Source organism: Antedon bifida, chromosome 2, assembly GCF_963402885.1.
Source record: "Antedon bifida chromosome 2, ecAntBifi1.1, whole genome shotgun sequence".
Lineage (NCBI taxonomy): Eukaryota > Metazoa > Echinodermata > Crinoidea > Comatulida > Antedonidae > Antedon > Antedon bifida.
In genome coordinates, this window is record NC_136227.1 from 36,583,215 (window position 1) to 36,606,163 (window position 22,949).

Consider the following 22,949-nt stretch of genomic DNA (forward strand, 5'->3'; position numbering starts at 1 on the left):
TTAATTCACCTTTATTCATTTAGTGTATTTCGATACGATCTAGTAATGGATTTCATAATATTCATCTAAGATAATCTACTTTAAAAATATCCGCACAGGCTATGTCTACTGCATGCATGGAAAATAATTCTTCTTGCGTCTAATATATGGTATAAACGACAATGACATACAAATCGACAACAAAGAAAACGTGTTTATTATGAATATTATGTTTTGTTTGTGTGAAACATTCATGTTGACATTCTTGTAAATTTTACAATAATCAATATTTTTCACACATCATTCATTCTTGTTTTTGTGAATAATTATATACTTGACGTGAATATTGATGATGTAAGTAAGGTGAGGGAACTGGTTGGCGGCGGGGACAGACAGACAGACAGACAGCGTCAGCTCTGTCTCTCCAGACCGGGATGATAATGATGTGCACAAGTAAGATGGTTTTATGTCATCCTCTATGGGACTGGGTGTTTATTTGTGACGTAACTGTTCTAGAATAATAACATGCACAGAGTATTCAGTTTATTCATTCAAGAGAGGTAGAGTTTGAATGTTATTTTTTCTTTTTTCTTATACGATTACATTATACCGGAGGGCATGTGTGTTTTTTACAGTCAAATAATAAGCTTATACTAAGCAGTTATTATATCAATATACAAATTAGTAATTTTGATTTTTTAATTTTCACATAACTATTCAATGTGTAGGCATACTTTTAACACGTCGGTGTACAGTATTCCCAAAGATATGATCTCGACAAATGACGTCATTTTACTAGAGTGGTTATTTTATACGACATCGGATAAAATCATGCAACTAATATACGGATCAATTATGGACACCAACCAATAATGATATAATTACACTTCTACTTTAAGCAGATACTTGACGATAAGTCACTTGAATTAATGTCATTACCTGTAATTAATTCAATATCTTTAGAGATACGAATTACGTAAGATAGATGTGACAAGGACTGTTCAGAGTGGGAACATTTTAATATTATAACGTATGTAGTGTCTCCTCTCATTGTAACATAATAATGCTGCTTTAGGGTTTATAATCCATTTTAATTAGTTTATGAACGACTTTAAATTGATGCGTTTGGTTCCAATTGACTGCCGGCGTACATGGCCGGCAACATTACATTTGCCAGTAGGCCTACTACTGGTACGTTATTAAAACTATAAACAAAAAACAACAAATCCTATATTTTGTTCACCGTTGTTTAATCTAAGGCCTATAATATTACAAGAATAAAAAATATGATTCTAAAACCCATCGATCCACAGTTAAAACAGCGCCAACTCATGGAAATCATGCATGGGGAAAGTAAAATTATTTAATGACTTTAAAATATCTCAGAGAATACTAAAGTTGCTTCAATCATTCAATAACAATCTGTTAACAATTCTATTAGTAAATACAGTTATCATAATGATGCAATAACATATTTAATTAAAGATAAAAAAATGGAAAATTCACATCATCAATCAAACATTTATTATTTAAATTCAATTACGTCGGATATACACGGCAGCCGTGGCAATAACTAAAACGGAAATAGGTGGCTTCTTATTAGCCTAGCCTCTCTCGGAATCGGAATTGAAAAGGCGAGATTTACAGCTGTGTGTGGCGGAAGGAGTAGTGTTCCGAACGGCTACTGCAGTTTTTTTGCTAGCTGTAAGCTTAGGCTAGTTTATTATCATTGTTAAATATGTGTTTTCCTGTGTTGTGTTAATTTACTTTAGTCATGAAGCCTAATATTTCATTTGATGAATGCCTAAAGGATTCTCCAAGGTTTCGGTAAGTAATATCTGTTTGTATGTAGATTTGCATCAATTAATAAATTGCCCTTTTCTATCTAGCTAGGCCTAGGCCTAGCCCTAGCTAGGCGGTCACCGGCCTAGGCTGACCAGCTGGCTATGCTATCCCAGGCCTCAAAACGTATATAGGTCTCTAGGCCTAGGCCCTAGCCTAGCTAGTAGTAGGCCTAATAAGCTCTACTTGTCTAACAGTAACACTAACAGTAACAGTAGCACATGCTGGTATACATGATACTGTATTTACTACCAAGATAGCATTTAGTTGTTTGGATGAGGTTTTTTTTTTAAATAGCAATACTAGGGCCTAGTAGGCTATGCAAAAATGCCATACTATCTAGCTTAGTTAGTCTTAGTTTTAGGGTCTATTTTTACATTCATTCATTCATTTAATTCTAATATAGGGCTTCATTGGAGGATGTGGAACTTGATATATTTGATTTGGAAATTAAACTTGAAAAGGTAAACTTTCTCACTTCAATGATTTCTCTGAAATAAACTGCTTAGTTGTTTGCAATGCACATTTTGGTTTTAATTGTTCCTACCTATCTATATCTATAGTAATGCCCGTAGGGTTTTTATGACACAAAATATTATCAATCAAAGTAGCCTATGTTATAAAACATTCTAATTTTGTAATTTAAATTATATTATTTTTCTTCTACCAGAATTTTATCTAAAAAGGTCTATATTTGTAAATCATATGTTGTTGCTGTTGATGCAAAACTTGTTTTTTTAATATTAGATTGTATCTCAATTATTTAACAATAACTTTGATTTAGCTTGTCAAGTTATGTTCAGCCATGGTAGATGCAGGAAAAGTTTACAATGTTGCCACAGGGTAAGTCTTTCAACATGATCACACTTTGTGCATCATTATTAAAACATTGAAAGTTCATTTGATATAGGTTAAAACAAATTAATACTAATTTATCAATTACCTAAATAATGAATATTGTCTGTGTAATCACAATTTAAATAATAATCTTAATATGTGTGATGCATATTTCAAGATGATGGAAAAGATACTGTGGTGCGTTATAAACCCTAATACTAAACTGTATTGTGAATTATCAAAAATATACTTAGTACGTGCTTGAAGTTACTGTTTGCTTTAAGCTCTGCTGCTGCATGTAAAGATCAAACCCTACCAACAGTGAAAATAACCAGCTATTGTTTGCCATTAGCATTAAATCATTACTTGTCATTAACATGTACAGTATCTCTGGCTATAAATAGCTTTACATTACTTGTTTTGCAATGTCCAAAAGTTTATTGTAGAAATAACTCTTATTACCAACGAGTATGAACTTTGACATTTGCAGAAAAGGTTGTATAACAGATTTTCTAATGTATCTTTGATTTTAGAATTCAATTATTATTTAAATATTGTAAAATTTTCTTTGAACTGACCATGTGTGAAAGGATTTTGACATTGACAGTTTTGTAGTTATTGCTGATAGTGTTGGCATTATTATTATTAAGTGTATTCATTATTTTTGATTTCATTTTTAATTGAATGAAAATGATACTGATATATATATATATATATATGTTTTTCACCAGTACTTTTATTTCTGGAATGAATGATGTTCGAAAACATTTCCAAAATGATCAATTAGTTGAGGTTAGTTACATATTAATATTCTTTGAAAGACATTGATAAAAATTGGAATTGCATACTATGATAAAGTTTCTGGATTATGTGTCCTGTTTAAATACAAGCATGACTTTCAATGTTCATGCAATGAACACTCACTGATAATGTATCTTGAACACTAGACTAATAATGTACTCTTGAACACTAGACTGATAATGTACTCTTGAACACTAGACTGACAATGTACTCTTGAACACTAGACTGATAATGTACTCTTGAACACTAGACTGATAATGTACTCTTGAACACTAGACTGATAATGTACTCTTGAACACTAGACTGATAATGTGCTCTTGAACACTAGACTGATAATGTACTTTTGAACACTAGACTGATAATGTACTCTTGAACACTAGACTGATAATGTACTCTTGAACACTAGACTGATAATGTGTTCTTGAATCACTAGACTGATGTTAAATGTTAAATGTATTATTACTGGTCCTCAAATTTTACTGGAAACTGAGGAAATTCGGATTAGGCCCTCCACGGACCCACGGCAGCCAGCAGTGCAGCGCCTACCAGATCAGCACACCAGGAGACGATCCCCTACTCTTTTCGAATAGTGTACCAAGTTCTTTAATGTGCACTGTTAAGTACACGGGACCAACGGCTTTACATCCCATCCGAAGGATGAGGCAATGAGAGTAAAGCATCTTGCCTAAGGATGCAATTAGTATGGTACAGATAACCTCGAACCCATGCCTATCACATGCTAGTCCGATATTACCATTACACCATCACTCTCTGGTGTATATACAGCACCCGCCGCTATTTCTAGACGGTCTCCCATCCAGAACGCAACCGGGCCCAACGTTGCTTAACTTCGGTGATCTGACGAGAACCAGTGTTTCAACGCAGTATGGCCGTATATAATATAATATGATAATGTGCTCTTGAACACTAGACTGATAATGTACTCTTGAACACTAGACTGATAATGTACTCTTGAACACTAGACTGATAATGTACTCTTAAACACTAGATTGATAATGTGTTCTTGAACACTAAACTGATAATGTACTCTTGAACACTAGACTGATAATGTACTCTTGAACACTAGACTGATAATGTACTCTTGAACACTAGACTGATAATGTACTCTTAAACACTAGATTGATAATGTGTTCTTGAACACTAGACTGATAATGTGCTCTTGAACACTATACTGATAATGTACTCTTAAACACTAGACTGATAATGTACTCTTGAACACTAGACTGATAATGTACTCTTGAACACTAGACTGAGAATGTACTCTTAAACACTAGATTGATAATGTACTCTTGAACACTAGACTGATAATGTGTTCTTGAACACTAGACTGATAATGTACTCTTAAACACTAGATTGATAATGTACTCTTGAACACTAGACTGATAATGTGTTCTTGAACACTAGACTGATAATGTACTCTTGAATACTAGACTGATAATGTACTCTTGAACACTAGACTGATAATGTACTCTTTAACACTAGATTAATAATGTACTCTTGAACACTAGACTGATAATTAAATGTACTTTTGAACACTAGACTAATAATGTACTCTTGAACACTAGACTGATAATGTTCTCTTGAACACTAGACTGATAATGTGTTCTTGAACACTAGACTGATAATGTACTCTTGAACACTAGACTGATAATGTACTCTTGAACACTAGACTGATAATGTACTCTTGAACACTATACTGATAATGTACTCTTGAACATTAGATCATATGTCATTTTGTAGTGTGAATTTGAAGATTGAAATTTAATCCATTATTAACACTATATTTCTTAAACTACATTCATTCTATGACATCTAAGTTAATCATAATGTTTTTAAGTATTAAGCATGTTGTCAAATTGTTGTTATAGGATTATTTTAAAAAGTTCATTCAGTCTCTGAAGGACGTTCAGTCATACCATTCAGTAAGTTTACAATCTCTTTTATATGTATTCACAAATATTATTAGTCATTGCTACCAAGGCATAAACGGACAGATTAGTGGTTTTTAGAGTTTTATGACATTTTCAAATGATGATAAATTTGCATGATAGTATACTATAATATATAACTTCTTGATTCTTGTTTTATGACCAATTCACAGTGAATATACAATTTGGCCAATACTGTGATGTCTCAATCTCATTGGTCAATTCATGGTCAATTTGTGTTGCCTCCTAGTAGGAACCAAGCTTAAAACATAAAAGTTCCATTATTATTAGCATGTTTAATGCATGACCCATCAACATTTTCACCTATTAAAAGAATTTTTATTATTAAATTATAAAGCACCATTGTGCTTTACAATAGCCAAAAGTGATATTATAAACTACAGTATTTATTGGACTTGAGATATAAAATTGCAAATAGAATACCAATAAACAATCAATTAAAATGAATTGAACAATTCATATTATGAAGTGCGAAAAGGTACTAAGCAGATAGATTAGTATAATATTAATGAGTGTGAAAAGGTACTAAGCAGATAGATTAGTATAATATTAATGAGTGTGAAAAGGTACTAAGCAGATAGATTAGTATAATATTAATGAGTGTGAAAAGGTACTAAGCAGATAGATTAGTATAATATTAATGATTGTTAGCACAACAAACAAACAAATATTTTATACTGATTAAACTTTTTTTTAGATACTAATTGATCAGGCAAATAGAACAGTGTGCAAATCGTATTCAGAATTTATCAAAGGGTAAGCTCAACAGTTATGTCAATTTCTGAAACTTAGTTGTTTACTTTAGATTTCAGGTTAAGTAGACTTTGTTACCTTTGTACTGTTATGTACAACCTATCAATTGAGTAGGTAGGATGTATAGCTACCAATAATATTTAGTTTCTACTTGTAAATCACATTTCTAGGTTAGGCTTAAGTTATATTGTGGATGATTAGTTTAATGCTTGCTTGTTTTTGTTTGGATAAGCATAATATAAACATGTTTTAAATGTATACAATATAAATGTATTGTTCCATTTAGGCTTAAGTTATATTGTGGACGATTAGTTTAATGCTTGCTTGTTTTTGTTTGGATAAGCATAATATAAACATGTTTTAATATGATACGATATTAAGATACGATATTATTTATTGTCATTTTAACAACAAGGTACAAATGAAATTGTTTAAATGTATACAATACGAATGTATTGTTCCTTGCTGGTTCAGTGAAACAGTTAATTTTAAAAATATCTCACTGTAAAATTTAATGTAATGTCATAAATTTCCAAAAATTGATTTTGAACACAATTAGTTATTTTTGTGCATCATTACTCCGTCTAGTCATTTTATACTTAAAACCAACATTATTGTTAATGTTATAATAAAAAGTTAAAAATATATTTTCCATTTTCTAAAGGAACTTATTAATAGAAAATATCTTTGTTTAAGGAGAATACATTTATTCATGAACAGTTTTTATAGGATTTTTTAAAAAGAAATTCTTGATGTGTGTTTTTTTAGTAGTTTTAATATGATTTAATTGAGGTTAAATAAAGCTGTGATCCCCATAAAATTATAATACTTTGATGCCCAAACAATATTAAAAATGTCCACAATTGTCTTCTTTCTAATTGATTCCAGTTGTCTTGAGGCTGACATTTATATGGAACTGGTTCAGATCAACAAAGCTAATACCTTTTTACAGAAATGTCGACTCATGGGCCATTAACTTTACAAATTTGGAAATTAGTGTATAGTATTGTTTATAGGAGGATTATATACTTTCCTGTACATATTAGCTACTTTATAACACACCCTTTACCAACAACCGCTCCCTGTACTACCATTTCCTTTTTAGCAAAGTGGCTTTTATTTCTGCCATTGATTTTCAGGCAATACATGCCTAACCCTAACCCTTTTATTTCTGCCATTGTTTTTTAGGCAATACATGCCTAACCCTAACCCTAACCCTTTTATTTCTGCCATTGTTTTTCAGGCAATACATGATGCATGTATTGCCTGAAAAACAGAAATAATGTTATAATACACTTTAACCAGTAAATATTGTTTACTAACCAAATGTGCCAATACTAACTGGGCAATACTATTGAGAATAAAGTAGTATACAATTTGTCTTATTATAGTGATTTGAAGAAAGTAAAAGATACAAAGAGAGCTTTTTATAGGATAAGTGAAGATTTTGATACGTCATTAAACAAGAATGCACAAGTATCACGTTCAAAGCCAATGGAAGCTGAAGAGACTGGCAATATACTCACCGCTACTAGAACAGCATTTGCTCATACTGCATTGGACTATGTTAAAGAGGTATGCTTGTCGGTCTTTTTATAAAATTAACATCTCACTGTAAAACTATTTATAATAAAATGCATGAAAACATTAACAAAACATCTGAGTGTTAGTTACTGGATGGAAAATATTTTTAAAAAATGTTGTACACATGATTATCATACCAAACAATATTGTTTATTATTTTGGATAAAAATGTATAAAATACATATGTCTTACATATTAAGCAATAAGATATAAAATGATATAATACGATACAACGAATTGAAAGTGTACAAGTTGATATGTCATTTAAGTTTATAGAATTTTTTAGAATGTATTCACAGAAAAGGATATGATTGTTTTATTGTAAAAAGAAAGAAATAACATGACATAGTTTATATGACAGTAAGTCATGTTCCAAGAGACAGAGCTCAATGGGAATGTGTGTGGACACAGACATCAGATAAAGTACAGCATGAAATGTTTTATATCTCATTAAAGTTTCAAGAATTTTCAAGAGTGTATTCACAGAGCTCAATGGGAATGTGTGTGGACACAGAGTACAACATGACATAGTTTTAAAGCTTTTTTATTGCACACAGAGTGTTCAACAACTGATTCCTAATGACATTTTAAGATTGTGTTTACTTTAATGAATTCAGTGTAAATCTCATCATATCCAATTTGTGAGAAAATAATAATCAGTACATGAATGAGGTTTGTGTATGAATAACAATATGAAAATAATTTACAGTCATCACACCTATCTGATGAAATGCACAAGTCCATGTTGTCTAATGTACAGTTTTGGCCATTGGTGGTCATTCAGTCTCTTCAGACTTACTGCATTTCAGTTTAATTCTATCTTTATAAATAAAGTATAAACTCACATTGTTTGTATTAAAACCAAGCATACAATAATACAACAATCCTGGTTTCATAAATCTCAATAAATTTATATTACAGTGAACATTTTATACTTCCAATTGTTTTAAATATCTATAACAAAAGAAGCGTTGTTATTTGTATTTATATGATGTAGATCTGTAGTAAGCTGATATGTTTTTAAAATTGAATTCTGTCTTTTTTGTCTTTAGTTGAACATGATCCAAGCAGCCAAGAGGCATGAGGTTCTTAATAATGTATGTAAAACCATTCATGAGTCTGACAATCTGTGATGTGATGATATCACATTGTATTGAATGTTTATAGTAAAACTAATAAGAATTACCGCAATGTTTGATCCAATTTGGTGTATTAATTACATAGTAATCATTATTCTTGTCAAATAGTGTGATACATTGTTTGTATACTGTATGTTGCAATTGTAATTTGTGAGATGATTAAGAGTAAATAGGTAAGACAATAGAATTACCTTTCCCCATGATTCCTGATCATACTCTTGTTTCATTTCAATATTTGTAGCTTTCATTTTAAATATCATTTTTTATTTATTTCATAAATATATTTTAATTTATTTTTTAACAGATGATGTCATTTATGCATGCACAGTTTACCTATTTTCATCAAGGTTATGATTTATTAAAAGACAGACAACCTCAGCTTAAACAACTGGCAGTTAAGGTAAAATTATCATTTATTTCACACTTTTACTTTAATGACATATTAAATTCTAATTAGGTATTGTTTAGATGTTGTCATAATTGTACATCTCATTTCATTTAGTTGGATACAGTTGCTAAGGAAAACTTAGAATGTCAAAGAGATATGGAAAGAAGTCATTCAATGGTTGAAAATTTGGTAATTGTTTTATTTCCGTTTACTTAACTATATTGTACATAGTATAAAAGATATTCAAACATGTTGAACTTGAAATATATGACATTTTCTCCTGTAATTTTTCATTATGAAACAAAAACTCAACTCAATAGAAAGTATTAAACATTGCCTCCTGTATTTTACTTTTTAATTATGACTGTAATGTTTAATTATGAAACAAAACTACTCCATTATATGGAGTGAGTGCAGAATCTGGGTTTTAGCCTATTCTCACTCCTAGTTATTATTCAATGGTGAAGTTTTCAGTTAATTTTTTAGTTTGTATGAACACTAATAATGAATGTAATTGTACTTGATAGAATGAAATATGGAACAACCCACATGGATGGGAGTCGATTGATATGGAAGGGTATCTATACAAACGAGCAAACAATGCTTTCAAGTCATGGCACAGGTCAAAGTTCATTTTATTTCAAAATCATTTTTGTACAGTATCTATAAGGTCTACAATTTATATATAACAGAAGACAAATTTACATCATTTAATTATTGAAATAATTTGTAAAATAATTTATTAAATTTACAGAAGGTGGTTCACATTAAGAAATAATCAGCTCGTATATCAAAAAAGATCCAAGGTAATTGTCTTATGTGTGTAATATACAGTCTTATGTGTGTAATATACAGTCTTATGTGTGTGCTTTCTGAGTATTTCAGTAGACAAAATGACTATGATTGCCATTATTACAGTGTGTTAGTTAGTATTCAATCCTGCTGTAAGTGGCCACTTTCATTTTGGTTTGTTAGGTTGGAAATAAATAAAAACAAATTGAGTTTTAAATTCTGAATAAAGCTTTAGGGAAACAATTACTATCTGATTTATAGACGGTTTTCTTTAGAAATCGAATTATGTGATAATTTCTTTTAAATAAAGATTCTGCCTTTTTTGATAAAGATGATGCGGTTTCAACTTTGTAAAGGGGAAATAAACTAGTGCTTTAGATGCCCTAACAGTATATTGACAAATCAGACAAACCTACTTCAAATGCATCTGGAAACCTGTGTCACTTCGGTACACTTTGAATCTTCAAACATTTTATTACTTTGAATTTTATTCACAGCATATGGTTTCTGCCTTTAGGAAACAAATAAATAAAACTATCTGATTTACCGTTTCTATGTCCACTACTCAATATCCATTACTGGTTTCAATTTAACTATATCTGTTTCTAACTAATCGCATATCTTTAGACAAATAGAATGACAATATGAAATCAAGCCCATTGTGGAACTTTGCATGGAAATACAATCTACTGTATTTCTTTTTATCATAATTTTACAGGATGATTGTACAATAGCTGTTGAGGACCTAAGATTGTGTACCGTCAAATTTTCTGATGAAACTGAAAGAAGATTTTGTTTTGATGTTGTATTACCTGGAAAGTGAGTTTTATTCAATTTTTCTAAGAATTGAGCAAAATAAAGTGAGTAATCGCCCCTTTTAACTAAAATAATTGTTTTTGTTATTTAGAACAATTGCTCTGCAGGCAGACAGTGAGAATATCAGAAAGAAATGGTCTACTGCTTTTGCAGAAGGAATCAATTCCGCTTTCAGTGTTGGCCCAACCAAAGTAAATAAAAATGTAAGAAACACTATAGTGAAACATAGTATACATCTGCCACAATGGTATGGCTACACATGCCTGACAAGCCCTATTAACACTATAGTGAAACATAGTATACATCTGCCACAATGGTATGGCTGCACATGCCTGACAAGCCCTATTAACACTATAGTGAAACATAGTATACATCTGCCACAATGGTATGGCTGCACATGCCTGACAAGCCCTATTAACACTATAGTGAAACATAGTATACATCTGCCACAATGGTATGGCTACACATGCCTGACAAGCCCTATTAACACTATAGTGAAACATAGTATACATCTGCCACAATGGTATGGCTGCACATGCCTGACAAGCCCTATTAACACTATAGTGAAACATAGTATACATCTGCCACAATGGTATGGCTGCACATGCCTGACAAGCCCTATTAACACTATAGTGAAACATAGTATACATCTGCCACAATGGTATGGCTGCACATGCCTGACAAGCCCTATTAACACTATAGTGAAACATAGTATACATCTGCCACAATGGTATGGCTGCACATGCCTGACAAGCCCTATTAACACTATAGTGAAACATAGTATACATCTGCCACAATGGTATGGCTACACATGCCTGACAAGCCCTATTAATACTATAGTGAAACATAGTATACATCTGCCACAATGGTATGGCTGCACATGCCTGACAAGCCCTATTAACACTATAGTGAAACATAGTATACATCTGCCACAATGGTATGGCTACACATGCCTGACAAGCCCTACTAACACCTTTTAGTGAAACCACACTGGTATCTTTAACTCCCAGAGGACCCCTTGATATTAGTTAAAAATGTAGACCTGCATGGGTGATCCTCTTTAAAGACGGTTAATAAACTATAGTTAAACTTATTCACACATCTGCCACACTGGTACGTGAATACTGCACATGCCTGAATATTAGTAGCATCTAATGATTGCACCTAGACAAAAACCTTCTTATCATTTGTTGTTTTTTTGACAGACGCACACTGTTTCTGCTTCTCAACCTGTAAATTCTGTTTCAGAGAAATCTACAAGAAAAGTTAGGTATGTAAATTTAAATCTTATATTATCAATTTTATTTCTACTTCCTGAAAGAAAGAAATGAGTTCATATTTGTACATTCATTCATTTGGTGAAAAAGTGGAAGATTGTGATATAATCTGAAAATAATTATTATTGGTAATTTGTTTTGTCAAGTTTCAGAAGTACAGTACAGGGTATACCTGGTAACGAAGTATGCTGTGATTGTATGAATAAAGGTAGGTTCTATTATGCATGGTCATTAGATATTGCTTAATAACAAACCAATATAAATGGTATTCTTTGCTTTTCATAGTAACAGAATAAATGATGATGAACTCATTATATTGTTGATATGAATGTATCAGTTCATTTGATTTGTAGATCCCACATGGGCTAGTATAAATCTAGGAATAACGCTGTGTATTGAATGTTCCGGTGTACATAGAAGTCTTGGTGTTCACATTAGTAAAGTACGGTCACTCACTCTAGATGCTTGGGAACCAGAAACACTTAAGGTAATTATAGTGTCTTTATTACCACTTAGCTGTGTTTAAGTACACAATTCACCTATAAAAACCAAATTGAAAGTATTATGTGGTATTAGTATTAAGAATGCTATCTGCGCATGGTGGTGGGTTTTAACCATCATCATTTTTTAGTATTTATCAAATGAGAGATATTTTCAAGCATTTCTATTTTCTCATTTGTCAATTTTCAAATTTTCACAATGAAAGCAAAAAGTTACAAAAGTCATTCTCAACCATTCAAAGATAACCATGCATTTTTTTATAGTTTTTTTGCATGATGTTAGAATGTTGACAGAATTGATTAGTTCAAATGTTTTCTTAGGTTATGGACCAGTTGGGTAATATTGTAACAAACAGTATATATGAAGCTAATGCTGATGTTACAGTTACTAGAGCAAAGCCTGCATGTTTACAGTAAGAATTATTTTAATTATTAGCTGTCAATGTTTTCACATCTTGTTTCATTATGATGTAGTTTCATATGTTAAAATTCTCATTAATTTCATAATTTCACATCTCATAATTTGTAAAATTGGGTTGTCTTTGTTTATTACCAATTGAGAGTTTGGTGTTCATTTCAATTTTGATTTTTAATGTGATTTTTTTTTTGTCTGTAAATATTGTTATGTGTTTCTTGTGTTTACAGTTCAGTGCGAACTACCTGGATTAAAGATAAGTATATTAACAGAAAGTATGTTTCCGAGGAACCAGAAAGCCCGCAAAGTGGTACACTGAAAAGGCGCACATTAACACATAAACATTCAGGTATAACTAACTCTGTAACAGTAAATAATACATAGTATACACACACACACACAAACTCAAAAAGTAAATGAGGGCTACTTAAAAAAAAATTGTAGCAATAATTTGTAATATTGAATGGTTGTGCTTAATCAGACTGTGGTATGTTTTCATTTGTTCATAGCCTCATCACTGTGTAGTGGATTGAGTGCAATAATTTGTAATATTGAATGGTTGTGCTTAATCAGACTGTGGTATGTTTTCATTTGTTCATAGCCTCATCACTGTGTATTGGATTGAGTGCAATAATTTGTAATATTGAATGGTTGTGCTTAATCAGACTGTGGTATGTTTTCATTTGTTCATAGCCTCATCACTGTGTATTGGATTGAGTGCAATAATTTGTAATATTGAATGGTTGTGCTTAATCAGACTGTGGTATGTTTTCATTTGTTCATAGCCTCATCACTGTGTAGTGGATTGAGTGCAATAATTTGTAATATTGAATGGTTGTGCTTAATCAGACTGTGGTATGTTTTCATTTGTTCATAGCCTCATCACTGTGTAGTGGATTGAGTGCAATAATTTGTAATATTGAATGGTTGTGCTTAATCAGACTGTGGTATGTTTTCATTTGTTCATAGCCTCATCACTGTGTATTGGATTGAGTGCAATAATTTGTAATATTGAATGCTTGTGCTTAATCAGACTGTGGTATGTTTTCATTTGTTCATAGCCTCATCACTGTGTATTGGATTGAGTGCAATAATTTGTAATATTGAATGGTTGTGCTTAATCAGACTGTGGTATGTTTTCAATTTGTTATAGCCTCATCACTGTGTAGTGGATTGAGTGCAGAAACTTTAGCAGCTGTGGGCATTCCTACTTCCAATTTAGTTGGTAAGTACCATGCATTGTTTGTGTAATTAAGTGGTGTGTGATATATATGAAACATTATGGGCTTAATAACAACTTTATATGCTGAGCCTGTAACTTCATCAGTAAACTATTATTTGAAATGGAATTATATAGAAACATTTTTTCAAGAAAAAATTAGATGTAATATAATTTATTTATGTTTTTTCTACAGATGATAATGATAGTGATAACTCAGATGCAGAAATCCTTGATGAACCTCCTCCAGAAAAAGTAAAAGATTGGAAGACGCTGGATGCTAGTTCTCGCTTAATTAGGGTTTGTAGTTTATTGCTTGCAACATTACTGAAACATCAGGCAGTATCTTCACATTTTAGCTGATATACTTTGTATTTTAAGTACAGAAGATAAAAGTGTTTTGATTATCATGACTAATGCTTATTCTCATATTTCTGTTGAAAGATAAAGCAATGATTTATAAATTCCATTACTAAAATCTGTCCTGAATCTTACTATTTATAATATATAAAGATCAATTTTCTATTATATATTGGAATAAAACATTATATCTTGTTGTCATTATCAATTCAACAACAGGCTTCTGGGCTTGGAAATGTTTCACTGGCTTTAGAGGCTTTAGCACAAGGAGGTAAAATCAATCCCACAATTCCAAGTGATTCAACCACTACCCCATTACATGAAGCAGTATCTGGGGTGAGTTCATCTCTTTTTTTGTCTTAATAACATTGATATACTAAATAAATGATATAATAATTTTTTGTTGAAAGAATGACATTATAATGTAAAATTGTTACAAATATAAAGACAGCTGTATTAATGAAAGAATAAAAGATCACATGCAATATGAATATTTACCAGTATATAAATAAAAAAAATTAAAATGCAAGCTAGAAAACTTATATTAACATGAAGTATATTTTGCAGGGTTTTCTTACAACTGTGGAATTCTTGTTATTAAATGGTTCCAAAGTGAATTCACAGGATGCCAATGGTAGAACAGCTCTACACATAGCTACAAGCAAAGGATATACTGGGTATGTCACTTGTTATCTTACTTTCTACCAAAGAATATCATATAAGAATTATTGTTTCAACAATTAAAACAAAGTCATGAATTATTATTGTATTTGTTCTAGATTTGTGTGCTTGCTGTTAAAACGTGGTGCTGATCAAGATATTAAAGACAATGACGGAAAGGTATGTCACTCCAACATCAACAACACATTCTGTTCAAAACTAATTTATTTCATTCACTCAAGTATCACTTCAGTAATTGTCATTTATAGCACACTTCATGAAGCATGCTCACATATATTTCTCACTGTATAAGTGGCAATTGTGAAACAAATATGTATGGCTGTGTGAAATATTGTTATGACAATACCTTGTATGTACGAACATAGCAATGCATTTTAGGTCAAAATGCTACAACCTTAGAGCAGTAATAATGTTATACAGTATCACCCCACAATAGGCTATATCATAGTTTCAATATTGTTTTCTTCATTTAGGAGTTCAATAGAGAGTAGTTATAATTTATAGTAAGAATGCTTCAGTGGAAGTTTTTTCTTTTTTTTTAAATGCACTAAATCTATACTAATGTGTTTAATCATTGTTTAATTTTAGTATTAAATGGAACATTGGTTTGATTGTATTTGCATGTTGACAGTGCTATTAAAAGAATGAAAATATTTTTTTCTTAACCTGTGTGACATAGATTTAAATCATGAACACAAGGAAAGAGGGTGGATAATATGTCTTGTTTTTACCTTGATGACCCGTTTACTAGCCAATAAGTTTCAAGGCCCAGAGCATAGCATAATAAATTCATCTCACATGTGATAGTGTAACATGCTTGCTACATTGGATTGCTTCAGCATATATTCATCTCACATGTGATAGTGAAGCATGCTTGCATTGTTACATTGGATTGCTTCAGCATATATTTATCTCACATGTGATAGTGTAACATGCTTGCATTGCTACATTGGATTGCTTCAGCATGTTATATTCATCTCACATGTGATAGTGTAACATGCTTGCATTGCTACATTGGATTGCTTCAGCATGTTATATTCATCTCACATGTGATAGTGTAACATGCTTGCATTGCTACATTGGATTGCTTCAGCATGTTATATTCATCTCACATGTGATAGTGTAACATGCTTGCATTGCTACATTGGATTGCTTCAGCATGTTATATTTATCTCACATGTGATAGTGTAACATGCTTGCATTGCTACATTGGATTGCTTCAGCATGTTATATTTATCTCACATGTGATAGTGTAACATGCTTGCATTGCTACATTGGATTGCTTCAGCATATATTTATCTCACATGTGATAGTGTAACATGCTTGCATTGCTACATTGGATTGCTTCAGCATATATTTACCTCACATGTGATAGTGTAACATGCTTGAATTGCTACATTGGATTGCTTCAGCATATTCATCTCACATGTGATAGTGTAACATGCTTGCATTGCTACATTGGATTGCTTCAGCATATATTCATCTCACATGTGATAGTGTAACATGCTTGCATTGTTACATTGGATTGCTTCAGCATATATTTATCTCACATGTGATAGTGTAACATGCTTGCATTGCTACATTGGATTGCTTCAGCATGTTATATTCATCTCACATGTGATAGTGTAACATGCTTGCATTGCTACATTGGATTGCTTCAGCATGTTATATTCATCTCACATGTGATAGTGTAACATGCTTGCATTGCTACATTGGATTGCTTCAGCATGTTATATTCATCTCACATGTGATAGTGTAACATGCTTGCATTGCTACATTGGATTGCTTCAGCATGTTATATTTATCTCACATGTGATAGTGTAACATGCTTGCATTGCTACATTGGATTGCTTCAGCATGTTATATTTATCTCACATGTGATAGTGTAACATGCTTGCATTGCTACATTGGATTGCTTCAGCATATATTTATCTCACATGTGATAGTGTAACATGCTTGCATTGCTACATTGGATTGCTTCAGCATATATTTACCTCACATGTGATAGTGTAACATGCTTGAATTGCTACATTGGATTGCTTCAGCATATTCATCTCACATGTGATAGTGTAACATGCTTGCATTGCTACATTGGATTGCTTCAGCATATATTCATCTCACATGTGATAGTGTAACATGCTTGCATTGTTACATTGGATTGCTTCAGCATATATTTATCTCACATGTGATAGTGTAACATGCTTGCATTGCTACATTGGATTGCTTCAGCATGTTATATTCATCTCACATGTGATAGTGTAACATACTTGCATTGCTACATTGAATTGCTTCAGCATATATTCATCTCACATGTGATAGTGTAACATGCTTGCTACATTGGATTGCTTCAGCATGTTATATTCATCTCACATGTGATAGTGTAACATGCTTGCATTGCTACATTGGATTGCTTCAGCATATTCATCTCACATGTGATAGTGTAACATGCTTGCATTGCTACATTGGATTGCTTTAGCATGTTATATTCATCTCACATGTGATAGTGTAACATACTTGCATTGCTACATTGAATTGCTTCAGCATATTCATCTCACATGTGATAGTGTAGCATGCTTTGTTTCCCAAATTAAATGTATTTGGATGTACATGGAATGTGGCTTTAGTTCTATAGTTTTAACTAAAATGTCATACGTTTGTGAAGCATAACATTTGCTTAATGTCAATCTGAAACTAAACTTAACCTAAAGGATCTATTTGAATTAGAGCATGTCAACTTTTGAAAATCTGAAAAAAAAATGAACATAATTGAAAAGATATTAATCAATATCATTATACTCTTTACATTTTATTTACCAAATTGAATGAAATCATTATTATCATCTAACTATCCTGTGAATTGTTAGGAAATATAAGTTTAATTTTCTTCTTTAATTCATTTTAACAATCATTTATTGATACCCAGAAAAAATATAGAATTATGAATATTGTATTTATTTTTGTTCCAGAATGTTCTATCAATATCGATAGATAAAGCCAATGCAGATATTGTTACACTGTGAGTAGTAATGTGTTTATTGTATAAACTCTTGTTTTTTGAGTGAGCAATCATCAAAAATATTATTATCTCTCAATCTATCTTTTTTGTTTTTCTTGTTTTTTGGAAAATATTATTACAGATTACGTCTTGAAAAACTTAACAAAGAAATGAAGGAGTCTGCAGACTATGGCAATCAAGGTATGATAATGGCCAACACAAAAATGTTTTGACTTAGCCCAAAATATGCTTGCTTTGGACGATATTGCTTGTTTTGTGTTAGTTGATTGGAATTCTCAACTATTTTTCTAACCTGCATTTATTTATTGGTAGATAACAACATTATTGATCTATGTAAACATATTACAATACACGCAAATTATATTAGTACTACAGGTTAAAATTAACGAGAGGTTAATTATACCTTAATATTTGTATAGTGAAGAGTGAGATTACACAATCAAATCATTAAGTCATTCACTTATCACCATATAATAAATAATATTCTACTAAAAATCTATTATTGCTAAAGAAGGAACTATTTCAATCTGACAAATAACTCTGATATATTTGTATTTGATATACTTTGCAATTAATATTTTAGGAGATGAGACATTTCAGGATGTGTTTCGAGATTTCACCAACATGGCTACCAACAATCCAGATAAATTGAACAGAAATCAAAGTGGCAACAATGTAGAAAGTACTGTATAAACCGTGTACCCGACATTAACAGGTGGTGATATACTGTGTACAGACTAACAGTGGGTTAGAATAAGTGGGGTTGAGATATTCCGGTGGTTTGTGAAATGAAATATGATTACATATCTAAGATGCATCACTGAAATGGTTGCGTTTAGATATCCATAATATGGGTATGGTGCATTATTGAATTGGTGCAGTGGGGTATTGAATTTGGGGTATATTGTGGGTGTTTATTACTATCCACTGACTGACCCCAGTGATGGTTTATCATTAAAGTGGTTGATTGGACTATTTTTGATATCCAGATGTATTTAAAAATATTGAAGCTTTAAGTATTTTGTTTGTTATTTTTATATATGTGCAAGGATGCATATTAATTTGTACTAATTATTATCATTATTATGATATTATCATTGTGATGATTTAAAATAGTGAGATGTCATTGTTTTAATAAATGAATTCTTAAAGCAACAAGTTAACAATATAAATATTATTAAATTATCCTAAAACATACAGATATAAATTGTAGTGTGAGTAATTGATTGTTTACTAAAACTGTTTACTAAACTCAGGCTGCAGGAGAATTATTCAGCAACACTTAAGAATACAGACAATAACACTAACCCATGAGGCGTATGTACTCTGTTAATGTACAGAGTGTATTGTTTGAATGTTGACTGAATCTCCTTATATGGTGCGAAAAAACCGTATCTAAACAAGCTTAGCTTATGTACATACAGTTGGTTCAGTAATAGTTCGTTCACCCAGTACAGTGTAATGTTATGTTCAAATATGGCGTTATTAGATGCGATCACAGATAACCATCACAGCAAATAGATTATGCTGGAATTATGCAATCTAAGTCCACATGCTTTCTACTGTTTCATATCTAACACTTAGTGTAACTTATATATATATATTCATTCCATTCTGTTCTTTCAAGTGTGCCAATTTAACTAACCAATTTAATACCACGTTTTTTAAGTCAATGATGATATATTTTCAATCATTCATTTATTCTTTATTTTGTAATCAATGTACAATATACACAAAATATAACATAAAAAGCTACAATATTAAAACAACAGCAACAACCCATGGACTGCAGACGGAGTAAACATCTTTAAATTTAAGTTAAGAGGTTCAGGTTTTATGAATAAGGCCAAAGCATACCATTGGAAGTGCTGCACAAACAATAATTGTGATGTAATGACTTATTAATAATTACTTACTGATGGAAAACGTTAAATAACTGTAATACTGTAGTTAAGTATAACGTCTACCATAGTTTACCAAGTCTTTAAATGTAATGGGTTATAGTATACAGTACTTTCATTATTTCTAGGTTAAAAGGTTGTTTTTAATATATACGCAAGGTACGCAATACTGAAATGCTATATTGTATGTTTTATTTCTTTCAAAATGATGACATTACTTACCGTAATTTCAGTTTAATTTTTACTTAATGTTTCCCCCACTTCCACAAGGTAGCCTGTATGCCGATCGAATTATATCTGGCCTATCCTATACCCACCAACTAACGTAATGGACGGTAGAATATTGTTGATTGATTGTGCTTAGGCCCAATTATGATTTAAATAATTTTATAATTGTTTTGAATCAGTTGTCCTCATCATTATCAAGTACTAGTAGTCCGTTAAATTGTGATTATTGAATTTATTTATTGATTATTTATATTTTTTACAAAGCGTATCTTATTTAAGTTGAATCATTTGAAAAATGATATTTAGAGGCTATGCATATGGTCGTTGAATGCAACTTATACTCTTCTTTATTCGATACTGCTTATATTATAGTAACCTATGTCTACTACGCGTTATTACGATCCAGCTGTATGATTTTATTTAACTTAATTGCTTATAATTTAACCTCAATTTAACATAATATTAAATTATAATTGTGTATAAAACTTGAAAATTTAATAAAAGAAATTGAAGTTATGCATAAACAAATTTGTGATTGAACGGGACCAAAGCCCCACCTCCAGCAAAAAAAATAAAGAGAGAGAGAGAGAAAGAGGAAAACGAAAGAGAAACTAGAAGGAGAAAACAAATTATTTAGGCTTATTAGTTTCTTCGATTACCGATGGCCCTGTGACCCCCGTCCCTCAGAGTCTAGCTTTCCCCAGTCTTCGCTTCGTTTTCACCATCCCTCTCAAAATCGTTCTAGATCCGCCCCAGCTCGGTTAAAATCAAGTTAATAATTTATTTGTCAGAAAACATATGTGCATAAGTTCGTTGACTCCGTGTTCCTTTCGAAATCAGAAAGACAGCTGAGTGAGTGGGATCAGAGAAGTTGCTGAACCTCTGGACAAATGGTTCCTGCGAAAACAGAAGTGTAAACTTCTCTATGCAGGATCCTTGCCATCATTTATGATATGAAACTATATTTATAAAGGATGAGTAAATAAATGTGAATTAAATAATTGAAATCTATCCGATTTATGCGTAATTGGGTTTCACAGTGCAGATCTAAAATCGTACCATTTTAGACATTCTCTGCAATGAAGAAAAAAGCGTTTCTCTTCTTATACATAAAACATGTTGTCCGCTTTCTTTAAATCATGACTTTCACTCTGCTATCATAAATTATAATGTGTTTATATTAACAGGCGATGAAGCCACTCAAGATGACATTAGGAGCTATTATAATAATGAACTTCGGACGCAATATTATTACTTGTACGTTTATATAACGAAGGGAAGGTTTAGTCTCCGCTGTGTCTATGAACATTCCTGATCAACGTATTGTCAGCAGATAGGTAAGAATTTGCATTTAATTTATTTATTTACTCGTGAGTGAAAATATAATAGTTAAAATTAATTTGAACACGCGTCGTGCTATTATTTATTCGTCTCAGTGAATGAAAACAGGATGGTTTAATGATTTTGAGTACAGACGTGAGAGTGATCTTATTTTTTTTGGTAATATAAAGGTGCTGATGGGTGAAGGGGGTGGGGTGTGGCTGAGGGTTAGAAGTAAGAGTGCAACAACCCTCAATGTGAATGTTGACTGAATCTCCTTATATGGTGCGAAAAAACCGTATCTAAACAAGCTTAGCTTATGTACATACAGTTGGTTCAGTAATAGTTCGTTCACCCAGTACAGTGTAATGTTATGTTCAAATATGGCGTTATTAGATGCGATCACAGATAACCATAACAGCAAATAGATTATGCTGGAATTATGCAATCCACATGCTTTCTACTGTTTCATATCTAACACTTAGTGTAACTTATATATATATTCATTCCATTCTGTTCTTTCAAGTGTGCCAATTTAACTAACCAATTTAATACCACGTTTTTTAAGTCAATGATGATATATTTTCAATCATTCATTTATTCTTTATTTCGTAATCAATGTACAATATACACAAAATATAACATAAAAAGCTCTTTCGAATAGACAAAACTACAATATTAACAGCAACAACCCATGGACTGCAGACTGGTAATATATTAAAACTCTCCGAGTAAACATCTTTAAATTAAAGTTAAGAGGTTCAGGTTTTATGAATAAGGCCAAAGCATACCATTGGAAGTGCTGTAATATCAAAGCACAAACAATAATTGTGATGTAATGACTTATTAATAATTACTTACTGATGGAAAACGTTAAATAACTGTAATACTGTAGTTAAGTATAACGTCTACCATAGTTTACCAAGTCTTTAAATGTAATGAGTGAAAAATTAATATAATAGTTAAAATTAATTTGAACACGCGTCGTGCTATTATTTATTCGTCTCAGTGAATGAAAACAGGATGGTTTAATGATTTTGAGTACAGACGTGAGAGTGATCTTATTTTTTTTGGTAATAGAAAGGTGCTGATGGGTGAAGGGGGTGGGGTGTGGCTGAGGGTTAGAAGTAA

At 31.6% G+C, this 22,949-nt stretch overlaps 1 protein-coding gene and 1 pseudogene across 4 annotated transcripts; one reads left to right on the forward strand and one right to left on the reverse strand.

Annotated features, from left to right (window-relative positions):
* Positions 1-1,606: 1,606 nt before the first annotated feature.
* On the forward strand, positions 1,607-22,753 carry LOC144834949 (arf-GAP with coiled-coil, ANK repeat and PH domain-containing protein 2-like). Of its 4 annotated transcripts, none has more exons than XR_013611025.1 (28): positions 1,607-1,806; positions 2,228-2,285; positions 2,606-2,664; positions 3,390-3,450; positions 5,349-5,402; positions 6,127-6,185; positions 7,574-7,757; positions 8,819-8,863; positions 9,210-9,305; positions 9,408-9,482; positions 9,821-9,915; positions 10,048-10,099; positions 10,804-10,904; positions 10,993-11,104; positions 12,107-12,171; positions 12,325-12,386; positions 12,532-12,665; positions 13,000-13,091; positions 13,324-13,442; positions 14,247-14,318; positions 14,509-14,612; positions 14,892-15,008; positions 15,240-15,349; positions 15,452-15,512; positions 18,320-18,369; positions 18,491-18,549; positions 18,953-20,234; positions 22,619-22,753. XR_013611025.1 is itself a non-coding variant. In XM_078689947.1 (27 exons), the coding sequence occupies exons 1-27, from the start codon at positions 1,754-1,756 to the stop codon at positions 19,060-19,062; spliced, it is 2,259 nt and encodes a 752-aa protein (XP_078546073.1). In that variant the 5' UTR covers positions 1,607-1,753; the 3' UTR covers positions 19,063-21,005. The 4 variants fall into 4 exon arrangements, 1 of the variants encoding a protein (XP_078546073.1); XR_013611024.1 differs by having other exon boundaries at positions 18,953-20,200; positions 22,578-22,753; XR_013611026.1 differs by having other exon boundaries at positions 12,331-12,386; positions 18,953-20,200; positions 22,578-22,753.
* Positions 4,237-4,357, reverse strand: LOC144836379 (5S ribosomal RNA; annotated as a pseudogene).
* Positions 22,754-22,949: the final 196 nt, after the last annotated feature.